At 39.8% G+C, this 15,384-nt stretch overlaps 1 protein-coding gene across 4 annotated transcripts in view; it reads left to right on the top strand.

The window, feature by feature from the left end:
• ADCYAP1R1 (ADCYAP receptor type I) overlaps window positions 1–15,384 on the top strand; it is an 813,459-nt gene that overhangs the window by 764,545 nt on the left and 33,530 nt on the right. For 2 of the 4 annotated variants that reach the window (XM_069211036.1, XM_069211035.1), the window contains exon 13: window positions 3,003–3,086. The exons of the other annotated variants lie outside the window; for them this stretch is intronic. In XM_069211036.1, the coding sequence (XP_069067137.1) occupies window positions 3,003–3,086 (84 nt within the window). The remainder of the gene's footprint in view (window positions 1–3,002; window positions 3,087–15,384) is intronic. 4 annotated transcript variants of the gene reach the window in all.

The following is a 15,384-nucleotide window of genomic DNA, read 5'->3' as shown; positions in this document are numbered from 1 at the left end:
TAATGTAATGAATGGCCCTGGTCTGCATATCTGGTTCAGGTTTCAGGTTCTGTGCCTGTTCAAATATAGAGCAACAGATGTGGTTCCAGTCCAGCTGTATTCCCACTCAAGCATAATATTTGTTTTTCTGAAAGACTGATGCTTCTCTTAATTGGCTCTTGACCTTATATTTTATTTTGATTTTTCAACATTGTCATGTGGATATTCATCATATCATACATTTCGTTGTAGAAGACAAATTATTTGTAGTTCATCTTATTCATGACCCCTCCTTCAAAAGAGTTTCCTTTCACCTTGTTCATTCTCACTTACACACTGTTGTTAATTGCAGGCACCCAAGAGATTTGCACTGAGCATATGGAGTATACTGCATTTAATTAACCCCTCGATGTATAGCAAAAATAAGCGTTTCTTTTGTTTCTCCCCAATTTCTATGAGTTAATATCCCATGTTTATTTTTATATCTGGAATGTTTCACCAGCTAAAGCATGGTTAGTGGGTAGCTGTACATATCTTGAGAAAGTGCCAGCCATGCACAGCTCATCAAAGTTGATGCCTCAGAAACAATCATTAAAATGTATGCACTTCTGTTTACACACACATTTGGGTGTAAATGGACCCTTCTACCTCTCTAACTTTCCTCTATAATCTTGTGTATTGTAGGCATGTCTACAAAATTGTTTTGTTTTCTCATTCAAATGGCTATATTCTCCTTTACTCTCCTAGTTGCAAGTACTTGTTTGCCATATTCTTCTTTCTCTGTTGCTGAGATTACATGCCTTTTTTAACATCTACGGTGACCTTTGAAACTCTTCACATTCCTAAATAACCATTCAGGACAACAATCAACATCTTAGGATGAAATATCATTGTATTGTCTTGTTAAGACCCTAATTGTGGGTGAGTTGAAGGAATCAACATTTGTTCACGTATCAGAGAAACCAAAGACATTTGTGGCACAAAATTACCAGGTCCCTTCATATAAACTATATATATATATATATATATATATGTTTATATATATATATATATACACAAGAAAGGGAACCTCACTTTACTTCGCAGAGCTGTGCCATTTGCACTCAATGGTCTACATCCCTGTGAGAGTTGTCAGAATTGGAAAATATAAGCACCCAAGCACTAGTTAGAGTATTCAGCATTTACCATGCCCCCTGGACACCAAGAAAATCCTGTCCACCTTTTTTAAAATGTGAGGATGGAAGTGTAACATTCACAGTTCACTCAAACAAGAAGGAAAACTCACACATGCTTTACTCCATAAAATGGATCCTTGCTTTCCTCATCCAGTAGGTCATAGTGACTTTTATGTTCTGCTTGTGTATAGAGGTGACATTTAAGGCTGCCACAGTGTTCGTAAATGAGACTAATATTAATGTAGAAGCTAAAACTGTTTCTGCTGAACGTCATGGGCTGAAAGACAAGATCAAATATCTACACCCTTGCAACAACACTTGCTAAAATGGTCACAGCACCCAATACCAAAACTTAAAAACACTTAGCTGCCTAAGATCCTCCAATTTGGGGCATTGGGCAAAATCTTCTGCCACATGTAATATTTCAGTACACAGGTAGGAATAAGGAAATGATTGGGCAAGGTAAGGCTGCCATTCCCCTAGTTTTTATACCCCATGACATACTGCTCTACTGCCCTATTGGTCAGGCTAAAAAGTTATGACCTTGATGTCCTGGTTGTGCTGTCTGGTTGGTACTCATAACATTGATGAACACATCCCGTTAGGCTTCAGTATCATCAATAATCATATTATACAGTATGATCTGCAGGTCAAAACTGTTTGAAAAATTAAGCTTTCCTAAATAAATGAATAGGATTATGTAAAAAAGAAAATCCAAAAGTTTTGTCAATCTGCCTTCAATAAATAAAAAGCAAAGTCAAGAATTGTTAGTTCACATCAAAATGTTTTTTCTATTTGTGCTGTATTTAAAGATATTGAGATGTGACCTTCTCACTCTGTAAAAAAAAGTAAAATGACTAGATAACAGCATAATTGAAGAACACATAAATACCATGAGGTGGTGTTCTACCACAGTATTGAAGTTTTAATGTTGACTTGCACTTATGTCCACTCCACAGTATCGACTAGCAATATATTGTCAAGGTAAGTAGATGTGGAGGTAGAACAATAAATGAAAAACCTCCTTATGTTTGATTACATTAACAACAAATATTTATTGGATACTGAGAAGTAAATATATGTGAAGATCAATATGATTGATCTTGATATTGTGACAAACAACCCATTACAGATCCAGCAGGAAAGTAATCATTAAGTCAAATTTATCTGTGGATAATGGGAACCAACCTTTGGCTTTACTTATAGTACACGCTGGAGAGATATTTGCACAATCTGATGTTTTTGAAAAAATTATACGTAAAGTATTCTGAAACTGTAAACACAGTCAGTTGAATTATTACGCACCACTGCCAAAATATAAAATGATACTCATAGAACATTTGCCAAATGGTGGTGGTTAGAGGCAGGAAAAAAACAAAAGATAATATTTGAAGAAAGAACTACTAAATACTAAAACAATTGCACTAAACCAGAGATCAAGATGGTTCCACATTTTAAAAGACCTTTAGTACAATTTCTTAGGCAGGAAATGGGGTGCATGCCACATGCAGTAGACAAATTAAAAAAGACAGTGCCCCTGGCAAATTGATCTTTCTTTGTGGTGCAGAGCAAATAGTTACTAGCTAGAGCAGTAATACAATGTGGCAAAACTCAAAGTTGTTGAGAGATCCACTTCCTAATATGTCATTCCAAACCACATCATCATTGTCAGTCTTGTCCAGTCTTATTGATCTTGGTTCAGCCATTAGTTGGTGGCTGAATGTCATCTATTCCCTTGCTCAGACTCCATTGTGTGCTTTGTATCTTGAAAAGTGTCACGCCTATTGTAGCACTGATGTGCCTCAGCGCGCGGATTACGCTTAAAAATGCTAATTTTGTCATATTTAGCAACTGCTTTCAGAAATGCTACTGTATGCCAAAGAGGGCTAACCAGCACTCTTGCAAGATGTCTGAACTATCCACCATTACGCTGTAAGTGTACGCAATCCTGTGGCATTATTGTGTTTGTGAAGCATGATGCAAATATATGGATATTTCTTTAAATATTCTCATGGTGTGGAAAGCCAAGGACTTTTTTGTACATTTTGTTTCATGCATGTTGAATTTGTTTTGTACCCATGATGACATATTATAATTTGGCTTTGATTTTATTATTATCACTGTGGGATGGGTAATTGGCCAAAACACATATTTTACAAAAAACAAATGAAAGCATTAAACCTTTGTGCTGTTATTTTTTTGTGATGTGGTAATGACATGTACTTTGGTTATTGTTATAGCAGTAAAGAATATGACTGTGTGTCTGTGTAATACTCATCAAACTGATAAGCCTTTCCATATATGTGGAAACACTTATGTCAGAAAGAATGCATGAATTTACCTTATATTATTCTAACATGCAATGTGACCCACATTTTATTAATATTAAAACACATAATCATTTGCAGTTTGCCTAATATATTCCTGTATACTCAAATTAGGTTTATACAATATTAATCATATTGACTATGAGTTGTAGTAGATTCAAAGATAGTATCGAATAGTCCAATAGACAAAAGATGAAAACTGCTATTTTAAAGCCGGCAATATTTCTGCAAGTATGTATAGTTTGTTGTGCACTGTAACCACAAACGTTCTTATTGTGGGTGTTTAAATAAAGAATTTTACACTAGGGTTCCACTCTTACAACATATCTCATGTACTATAAAAGTAGCTTTTGGGTTGGTTTTGTGGAATGTTAGTTGAAGCCATTTCTATTAATCATTTATTTATCATATTATATGCAGAACAATATGAGAATATAAAATAATAAATATTTTATTAGTTACTTATTAGGTGTAAGCAATATATCAAACATCTTCTCTTCTCACACTTTGCTTGCTCATTAAAAGTAGCTAGCGTGTTTCATAATAAAAAATATACAAATTGACAATGCCTGAAATCAAAACTTCAATGCCAGAGCAGTTTTTTTTCTTCAGTAAAACAGTTGTTCTTAACATGTGGTCCAGGGACTGCTTAGAAAATGAAATAACATAAACAGATTAGTAAAGTGTATGTAAATAAAGAAGCAAAATTTAGAATTTAACATTTTAAAGCCTTCTTTAAATTTGAAGTAATTTGAAATTGGAGACTAAAAATGAAGGGACATGTTTATGAGCCCCTTGCGCCATTGTTGTGTCACTTTTTGTGATGCAACGGCAGCGCAAACTTTGAACACATATCTATATGTCTATGCAAAGCCACTTTCATTGCTTTGAATGGCCTCATAGATATGGAGTATGGCAAGGCAGCACAAATCGCTGCTTTGACTTAGTCTGTGCAAGGGTGTGGTTGCGGTGGGTGTTCCCATGTAACACCCATAGATTTTGACCCATCTCCAAATTTACAAGAGCTTGTAAGCCTTGGGATGTGCCAAAACCTTACACTTCCACAAGAGAGGCGCAACTAGGAGAAATATTGTTCTTTCTCCTTGTGTTTTCTTTTTGTATTTGTGCATAGCAAGACAAAAAATCTTCCCACGCCTGTTGTTGTGCAGAAAGGTGTTCCTTCCTGCACAAAATGAATCCTGCCTACAACACAGACACCTTTGCACCATGGTGGAAGGGTGCCTGTGTTCGCTCTAGGCTGCCAAAATAGTGCCAGTGCTGTGGGAATGGACAGGAATGCACCGTAGGCCACAGGTAAGGCACACTCCTGCCCTTTCCCTCTGACACAGAGCTGCACAGCAAGGCACCTTGCTGCACTGTCCTGAGTCAAAGGAGGGAGCAGAGCAAGAGCATCAAACAGAATATAGTATGGAAAATGAGTGGCCTCAACTGTATTTAGAAAAGCTCCAACTGTTCCATTAAAATTTAGATTTTTTTTTTATATTTGTTTGAGAATTACATATTTAATATTTAATTGTTGAACCCTTGTTTCTACGTTTTTTGTATTTTAATTTGCAGTTCAAATCATCCACTTAGGCTAGGTTCCCAGCTTCCAGGAATGGCTCAGTGGGGCTTCCCATATCCCAGTAATGATTCAGTGGGGGTCCCTTGGTTCCAGTAATGCTTAAGTAGGGGGACCACAGTAGCCAAAAGGTTAAGAACTACTGCTTTGGAACATAGATGGATACATGTTGCATAGACTAAAAAAAGAGTCAGACTCTTCGTATGAGGCATAAACTAACACAAGTCAATTATGATCTGCTGAACTGTGAAACCCTCTTGATATGCAGTGGAAGAAGACTGGATCTAAATTTAGTCTCCACTGGCCTAATTCACTAAGAATTTACAGTTACTTGCTCTTGAAGCATTCCTGTCTTTTTCCTGGAAGTCAGGAGTAAGCCAGAAGTACACAGACATTAATCAAAACTACTCATAAGAAAATTATGTTTATCAGGCCACAACTTTTAAGTGAAATGTTGAAGTGCTGTTCTGAAACTATGGATCATTTTATTAGAAAATAAGGCATTGCATAGGGTTTATGTGATGCATAGTTTTATCCTTTTTCATTTTTCTTAACAAAATGCAATTTATGTTTCTGGGTTTTTTGTATAAATCTGTTCTATCCATTTTCCTAATTCAGTGACATACCCGTCTCTAATAATATACTTAAGAGAGTTTATCCAAATTGATCTTTTATGTCTACAGGTGACACTGGTTTGGTCCTCAACACAAGCCAAGAAGTACTGTCAGTTCAATTGCATCTGGATTTACCCAAACATTTCAAGATTGTTGCACTGAATAGAGCCTACCAAGTAGGACTGCCATACCATTTGTGACAAGCTCGGCAGTTACCAGTCAGGAATAAAGTATGGCGGAGGCAATTGCTTCTCAATCATCCAAAAGGCCCAGATTCATAGTCTTTCAGATCTACTGTAATGGGAATGCAGATCTTTGTTAGCAGATCTGAAGAACAGGAATGCTGCCCACAGCAGCAGCGTGGTGAAAGATGTTCCAAAATACCTATTGCCCTAATATTTCAGAAAGTAATTGTATGATCTACTACAAACTATTCTAAAACTAGATGAGCAACAACAATCCTGGAACAGTCGTACAGGAAGACTGCTAAAAGACATATTGATTACCATACTGGAAAGATTGAGTAAAGACCTCTTAGTGCATACACTGATGCCTGACTGTTGTTCAGGACTGGACGCTTACCTATACAACGGTCTGGGTGTTAATCTGTCTGCTGTGCACAAAAAATGTCATGGGGCAACCTAATAGCCCTGGGATAGAAATGTTTTCCTTGGGAAAAGAGTTGTATGCCTAAGCTTCAACGGCAAAAACAGCTGATATACCAGTGTCGTAGAACATTACTGCATGAATATTTCAAATATTGATAAATCGGTATAATAGGTGCTCCAAAGAATGGTACAGAGAAAGTGATGAGTAAAAAAGGTATGTAAAATGTGCCAGTGTACCTTGAAGAAACAAAATCCAATAACAATGTTTACAGAGTAGTGTGATCATTCATCACAGAAGACCCAGTGTTTAAGTTCAGCATTTGACACTATAATGAATTGGAGTCAGCAAGTTTGTTCACCGACATTGTGACCCATCCAGTTAATCATGCAAAGGTTTTCTTCAGAACAATAGCGGTCAAACCCTTTCCACAAATAACTATACTGTGGAAGCCCTATGGGACGTTGACAGAGAAAAGGTCTCTATAAATCCACCACACAGAACATAACATATTAATATCATTAATAAAGCTCTTCACTTACATCACTGGTTTCAATATCCAACCTGCGCTCCTTTTATGTGGGTCTTAATTTGCACCTAGGTACTGGTCAAGTGCAACCAGCCAACCAAAACTAGAGCTTAACATTTTTGGCACAATTTTCTTGTATGGATTCTTTTTAAAGAAAACATATGTCTGTTTTTTCTAAATGGATCATTGTCATTGTGATGTCACCTTGTTGATTAAAATATTCTATATTTTTGGAACTTGAAGTGACATTTTAATTGTGTTGTGTTTTCAACTTTTTAACTTTTTGGTACTTCTAAATGATCTACAAATTTCCTTAAGTTAAGCCTGTCTGATCTGTTCCATAGGTACCAGGATTGAGCTCAAGTTTAATTACTGAAACCTTCAATGGGCCTAACAAGGACTGTGACATTATTCCTTGTGGTGGACTACCTTCTGCCCCAACCAATTATACACTTTCTCATGCTCCAGTACAAAATAAAAGTGAGACATTTTAGAAGAGTGGTCTTCTGTGCCCATGATCACTCGGTTTCCTGCTGAAGGGGATAAGTGCACAGTATAGTTCCAGAAATCGTGATCAATGGATGAAGATGGACAGGCAAAGAGGTGTAGGAAGGCTAGAGAAAGCCAAAAGGCTTAAAGTGGATCACCTTGGATTGTACGCAAACAGCACAGGAATTAACATAATGTTCTACATCATTTCAAACATGTGGCAACCAGAAGGAACATAGAACTAGTGCTAAGGTTGATGTAACCCACAATGACTTGGTACTGCAGTATTGTGACGCATGTACAGAAGCTCAATTTGACAGATCTTAGTAGAGGTCAACAAGCCCTGCTGGAAAAAATATAGATTTTTGCAAAAGGCCAAGAGTACTTGACTCTGGAGAGCATTAAGATCTTCTGTGGGGATCTGAGTGTGTGCTTCTTTTGCACGCTTTAAAAAGAACCTTGTCAGACAGACAACTTTGTCAGGAAGCAAAAGGACAGGAGTCTCAGAATCCTCATCTAAAATATCTGTCTTGACATGGCCAAGAATGTTCTGTGTAACAGGAATGTCAGTTACATGGAAATCATATTGAGAAAATAAATATACCCATTTATCTTGTCTGTTCTATGACATTGCATAGTTTGCAGAAACTGGAGGTCTATATAGTCCATCCAAACCTGAAAAGATTTGATTGCTCTGCTTAATAGATGATACCCTCTATACAAGTATGCTTGCGGTCCAAGAGATCACATTCCAGAACTGAATACCCTTGCTTTAATGAATTCAGGACATGGAACAGATAAAAAGAGGATGTTCAAGTTTGTCCTCCCCCAGGAGCTCAAGTAGCACTGCTCTTACAACAAACTTTGAAGCATCAATAACTACAATACATTTTTGGGATGGATATGGGTGTCTGAGAATCAGAGCTTAGGTGAAAGCCTTTTGAAGATTGACAAAGGGATTCTGGGCTTTAAGTGTCCAAGATTTTTTTTTTGTTAGGTTCTCCTTCTTCAAATTGTTTGATACCCATGTCAGCAAAGTTCTTTGTGAACTGTCTATAAAGGTTAGCCAGTTCAAGGAAACCATGGGTCTCCTTCATAGACCTAGGAGTCAGCAATACTCCACTTCTGTTCTTTCAAACTTACACTTCTCTGCTTTACATGATAGATGGTTTTCTCAGAGACATATAAGAACAGATAAAATATGTACTTCATATTCAGGAAGGGAAGCAGAGAATATCAGAATGTCATCCAGGTACATCACAAGAAACGGGTTCAGGACATCAGAATATGTACTACTAATGAATCCCTGGAAAACTGCTGGCAAATTTGTAAGGCCAAGGTGCATGACTCAATATTCTCAGGACCAGATTTATGCTGGCCTTGCAACATTCCAACGCCACATTAGTGTAATTTGTTTTACGCTAATGTGGCATTGAAAGTGGAAAAACACAGCACCATATTTATAAAGAGACTCAATCCTTGCATTGCGCCACTTTGTAACCCCTTGCGCCACATTATCCCTGTGCCAGGCATAATGTATGCAAGGGGGGGTGCCGGCGCTAGGGGGGGGGTGTAAAAATGGCGCAAAGTAATCAATGAGATTCCTTTGCACCATTTTTATATGCTTTTTTTAACTTCTGCTAAGTGCAGGTGTTTAAAAGAATCTCCCATTGATTACAATGGGCCTCTGGGTGCTTTGCAGGATTAGCATCAGAATTTTGTACACTAACGCTGCAAAGTACCGGGCTAGCATCAAAACGTATGACGATAGTCACCCTAAATACTGCCATTGTGTGCCGTATTTTAAATATGGTGCTATCACGATGGCGTTAGGGGGCACTAAGGGGAGCAGGAAAAGTGGTGCTGCACTAGGTGTAGTGTCGCTTTTCATAAGTCTGCCCCTTAGTGCCAAAAGGGTGTCCAAAAGACCATCTTCTATTGGTCACTCTTGTTTATCCAGAGTAGATGGTACGTCCCACAGAGGTCTAACTTCATTAAAAATGTTGCACTCTGAATGGACTAAATTATATCTTTGATGAATTGAAGCGGATAACATTCCTTAATGATGAACTTGTTCAAACCACGATGATCAATGCAAGGTCTTAGCTCTTTGGACGTCTTCGTGACAAAGAAGAGAGAAGCTCCAGCAGGGGTTGTTGGCCAGACAATCAGGCCATTCCAAAGGTTTTCATCCAAATATTCCTGCAGAATCTTCTTCTTGTACTGGGAAAGAGAGTACATTCTGCCGTAAAAAGGTATGGCCCAAGATACTGTCAGGATTTTAGATTCCAAGAGAGGGAGTGACACAGAAATAGGCTTCTGAAAGATGTCAACAAATTCTTGATAAGATATCGGAATTGACAAGCTGTGGGCTATAGTGGAATAAAACTGGTCTTCAGAAAATCCTTGTACCACTGGAGCTCAATAGCTCCCATACCAGTAACAATTGTCTCTACAGGAGACAATCCTGGTCTCTAAATTGACATAGGTATTGGGTCATTTCAGCCAGGGTATCCCAAGCACAATGGCATGTTTGGGAGATGTGATTAGATCAAAGGCAACCACCTCTCTATGACTACATAAAAGACTCTAAGAGAGGGACCATGATGGAGATCACCAGACCCAGTGTCAATGAAGATCATTTATAATTTGTACATGATCTAGAGCTGATTTCTAATAGACCTGAATTTGGAGTATCTGGGCACAACTCAAGTCCATATATATTCTGGAGGCCTCAGAATCTAACAAGGCTGGAACAGAGACCGACTGGCAGTGATGGACCTGAAGAATTAAATTAATTATGAACAAGCATGAACCAGAGGAGCTAAAAACTTTAAGAAGAGAGTAGAATCTTTTGCCCGTTTCTTCTTTACAAAAGACAGAATATAGCATTTTTCCTGTAGCCTAGAAAGCTAGTTAGTACAGTCTTGCATCAGGTCATTTGGGATTGCACAATACAGACACAAGCCTCCTTTATGTCGTACATCCTTTTTGGTGTAAGACGATAGGCCTCTAGTGGAACCAAGCTACAATGGTTCATCAGGTAGTTACACTGAAAGATTAGTAGGCTCAGTAGTTGGCTCAGTCTGCCTGAAATTTGAAATGCTAGTTTCACAGTTTCGCCAATCTCCTTTCTTTAAGTCTGTGTTCAATCATCAGAACTTGATCCAGGAGTTCAGCAAATGAGGAAGATCTGTGCTCTTGCCAACATATCCTTTAACTCCCCTTTTAATCCTCTGTCCTTGAGAAATTGGGTTGTTGTTTGAATAGGGTGTTAACTAACTCAATTTAAGCAATAGCCGCAATCCCTGTCACGCTGAACCACAAAAGTCACTAAATTAACCCATGCTTAACCCTCTGGCAGCTTTGCACAAAAGTCATGCTTAACTTAGAAGCAATGTGTAAAGAATGTATTTAGTACATAAACACTCATAACCTGAAAACATTACCCAAGAAAAATCCCACACCACTTTAGAAGGATAGAATAAATGTTTATACATTGACACCAAAATGACAAAAATCCAATAAGAAGAGCCAGAGGTATGATTTATTCAAGTTTAAGATAAAAACTATCACCTAAAAGATCAGAGCGCTACCCACTGCCATCTAGTCATGAAAGGCCAGGTCAAAGTGAACAATATGACCAACAGTGAGGGAGCATGAGTCAGATACAAAAAGTGGATTGGGCCTGGTCTGCACTTACCTTAGTCAAAAGGTCTCTGAGAAGGTAGCAGTTCAGTGGGGCAAGGCTGCAGGCGGTGCCTAAGGAGGAGACTTCGTCATCAGGAAGCCACTGGACAAAGTCGCAGTGAACATTTTTTATTTCTTAGGGCCCAATTACAAGTGTGGCGGTCCGGACCGCCACCAATTTGGTGGTTTGGTTGCCACATTATAGACCTGGCAGTTGGGCCGCCAGCTCTGCCAGGATCTCAGATCCCGGCACTCTGGAGGCTGTTGGCGGTCGTACAACCCCCTTCTCCGCCAGTTGTTTCATGGTGGTAGCACCTCCATGAAAAGGCTGGAGGAGAATGGGTGCAGGGGGCCCCAAGGGGGCCCCTGCGCTGCCCATGCAGTTTCCATGGGCATTGCAGGGGGCCCCCTGGCCAGCACCATCACAATGTTCACTGTCTGCTTTGCAGACTGTGAACATTGCGAGGGTGCTGGTGCACCCTTCTGGCTACAGCATTGCCACTGGCTTGATTACGAGCCGTAGACAATGCTGTAGCCTGTTTCCCATGGGCAGAAACTCAGATTTCCACCGGCCGACCTAGCAGGAAACTCTTAATAACACTGGCAGGGAGGTCCCTGCGTAGGCGGTGGCCACCCTGTCAGGAGTTTGGCGGATGGGATTTCCTGCCTGCCAACTCATAACAGGGCCCTTAGTCTCTTTTTTAGGAAGTTGAAAATCTACAGTGGGGCGAAGCTGTAGCTGAAGAGAGTTCTGCGAGGCTGGATACCTCATTGTGGAAGGACCACTGAACAGGATTTGTGGATGTGGAAAACGTTGTGGCTGGAGCTGCCCTGAATTCTAGACAACCAGCGATGCACCTTGGGCGGATAGACAAGCAGATTGGTCTCAGTCTTCTCTTGGTTCTCAAAGCAGTTTTTAGCCAAAAATGTTTTAAGTCCCAAGTTCTAGATTTTGGCTATCTGGGCACATTAGACACCACAACCAGTGATTCAGGACTGGAGCCACACCACTTGGGGGATGTTAGGGCTCACTCAGGCTGGGTCCAGGTGTGGGTTTAAGATGGTTGGAGCCTTTAGAGGCTCTAATCAGGAGGCCAGCCAATTGGCCCTTGGAGTCACTTTGGTAGTCCTGTGTTCAACCTGTAGAACAGGGCTCAAGCAGCAGGGCAGGCTTCTGATGGTTCCAGGTAGGCTGGTAGGCTCCAGGCAGCAAAGCAGTACTTCCAGGCACAGCTAAGGAATCTTGTGGCGCACACAGCAGGCCACAGCAGTAGGCAGCCCTCTGACAGTCCTTCTGCAGGTCGAGAAAGTGAACTGAAGAGTGGATTTGAGGGTCCTATTTTTATACCTAGTACCTTCTTTGAAGTAGGAGAGGTTTCTAGAATTCCCTTTGAAGTGCCTGACGTTTCCTGCTTCCCCTGCCCTGGCTCGTGGCTGTCTGCATGAGCAATGGAGGGGTAACAAGTCCTTTGTGTGAAGACAAAGCACAGCCTCTTCAGTTTCAAGGGGGCCGTGCCCAACTCAACCCCCCACCCTGCAAGTTGATGACCGATCGAGGCACACCTAATCCCTCTATTGTGTGGCTGTCTGAGAGGAATAAACAAAGTCCAGCTGCCAACTACACCAGTCATGTAACCCAGAAGCAGGCTACAGGCACCAAATGGTTAGGGCAGGAAAAGTCCAACCTTCTAAAAGTGACATTCACAGAATTGTAACTTAAAATGTGACTTTACCATTAAAGAGTATTTTTTTTATTACAGTTTCTCATACACCAAACATGAAATATATACTAGTTCCCAATCAAACGTTAGCACTTATTAAATGCAAAGGCAACCCAATGTTGTCCTATAGGAGTAGTGGGCCTCACGGTAGTCAAAAACAAATTGAGGAGCTTTTCACTACTAGGACATGTACAACCTAAAAGTATATGTGAAACCTTTTAGTTACCAAGCACCATTCCCTATGGATTAGCTTCGGGCCACATAAGGGGTGGCATATGAAATAAGAAGAGGTGTTTAAGACTTAGCAAGGGAGTTATATTGTAAGTCAAACTGAAAATGTAAAACTGCATTCACGCTGCAATGGCAGACCTGAGACATGTTTTAACGGACTACTTAAGTGGGTGGCAAAATATGTGATGCAGGCTCACTGATAGCCTTTAATTTACAGACCTCGATATATAATATCACACTTTACTAGGGACTTATAGGTAAATTAAATATTCCAATCAGATATAAGCCAGTTTTACTATATTTTAGGGATTCAGCACAACCAATTTGGGACTGGTTAGCAGTGGTAAAGTGCACAGAGTCTTAAGGCCAACAAGAAATATTTCAGCAAAGACAGGTGAAGGAAAAATGTTTGGGGTGACCTTGCAGAGAGGGCCAAGTCAAACAAGGTCATCTGACTATGTTCATTCATTTTGTTTCAGCAGTAAGCTCATGAAATATTAACATTGTAATTTCCCTGAGATAACCCACACAAAGTATCCTCTATGAAATCTTCATGGCTGGGACTCTGAAGCATATTGTTAAAGTTTGTCAACTTTGCCAAGAAATTTGTATAAATGCTCAAGGGACTTCGGTGAAAACTAAGGGAGTTGCACATGCCAGAGTTGCACCAGTCAAGAAACCAATTAGATACCCCACTTTGTATCTGCCAGAGGAAAACTGTCCAGGTCAAAAGACATAATAACCAGTAGGCAGTTGAAAAACTCTTTAATCTCAAAGGATCTCCAGAATACTTAAAATTGAAGATCTGATGGCAGGAAGGTAGCAAGACCTGCTATGGATTGATTGGAGAAGGGCAGCATTCTTGGTCCTTAACTACTATAATTCCAAGAAGATATGGATAGTGCACCACTGCGCAAAGTCAGTAAAGTCCAGTAATACAACGTTATCTTTTAAAAATCTTCATTTTTTATTATTGCTTTTTCTTGAACAAACGAGCAATCAGCCAACGTGTTTCATCCTACACAAAAGGGCTTCTTCAGGGCCCATAACATAAGGGATCAGCCATGTCCGTCCCGGTCGGCAAAGAAAGGATTGATGCCAGAAACATACATTTTTTGGCCTGGCAACCTGTTCAGATCTGGACCCTAACCTGTTGTCCAGACCAGGTCTTCCGCTGTTATATGTGAGGGCACCTGTTTTCAAAAGTCACAATATCACCACACGCTAGAATATGTGGTTGGCAAATGTCTTGGTAAAGCTGCCATGTTCTCAGGAAGTATGCCAAAGGCGTAATAAAACTTGTTGCTGGAGGAATACTTCAAAGGATTGAAGAAAACCAGGAATCCAAAAGCTGAATTCTTCTGGAGCAAGGTGTCAGGATTAAGAAATGGAACAAGCAAGGAAACAAGTGGAGGAACACAACTATTTTATGACACACTCTCCAGCCAGACTGAAGTCCTTATAGAGTAAAAGAGATAGAAAAGGAAATGACATCAAACATCTTACAACAAGAAAGACAAAGGTTTGGGAAAAACAGAAAGGAATCAAGGAACAAAGAGCCATAATGGAAAAGGAAAACAAACATGAACAAAAACCTGAACCAGACCAGTTGTTGGGCAGCTTTAAAATGCAACTTCAGATCCTGAGGCAGTTGATTGCCATTTAGAGCTGGAAGAGCAAGGAGCAGAAGCTAAAATCCCACAGGTATGAGGGAAGGCAGCTCCAGATAGGTGAGTTAAACTCACAGCCTGCAGCTACGGGCTTCGTGCACTGTTTCCTGAGACCTGGAAAAAGCAGAACCGCACAGGGCACTGTGGTTTTCGGACAACCAGGTGGATGACACACCATGGTTGCAATAACTGCAGCCCACAGTGAGAGACTGTGTCCTCTCAAAAAAACAATTCCTTCCCAGTACTTTGGGGGCCAACAGGGCTAAATCCTGCAAGAGACTGGGGAGATAGAGTGACTACAGTTTTTACAGTGCTCCCTCAATACCTAATGACTGTTGGTTGACATGCTACCAGCTCAACACCATTTTCAATACAACAGGTTTCATAAATTACAAAATCATTAATATTGCAGCAGCTTTCCAGGATCTATGTCATTAGTCTTACAAAATTCAGATTCATGGCAAATGCCTTGTAATGATGGATTTACAAATAAATTGGGAGCTTTTTATGTTGCTTTTTGAAGAAGGTAAATCAGTGTATCATGCCCGGTGCTTGTTTCCAAATATATAAGTGCAGTAACCTACGATAAAACATTTAACATTTAGCATTCTTGATTGTCTTAAGAGACATGCATGCCCTACAAGAATTGAATTAGAATTGCATTACCTTATAAGTCAGACACTCCGTAATGTGACTTTTTAAATCTTATGAATGGTATACATCAGATTACTCTGAAAACTCGAATTCACATATTAAAACAATGGGGCATAT

The sequence above is a fragment of the Pleurodeles waltl genome, chromosome 10 (genome assembly GCF_031143425.1).
Source record: "Pleurodeles waltl isolate 20211129_DDA chromosome 10, aPleWal1.hap1.20221129, whole genome shotgun sequence".
NCBI classification, from domain to species: Eukaryota; Metazoa; Chordata; class Amphibia; order Caudata; family Salamandridae; genus Pleurodeles; species Pleurodeles waltl.
The sequence above is the reverse complement of the archived record's forward strand: the minus strand, read 5'-3'. Positions and strand labels throughout refer to the sequence as shown.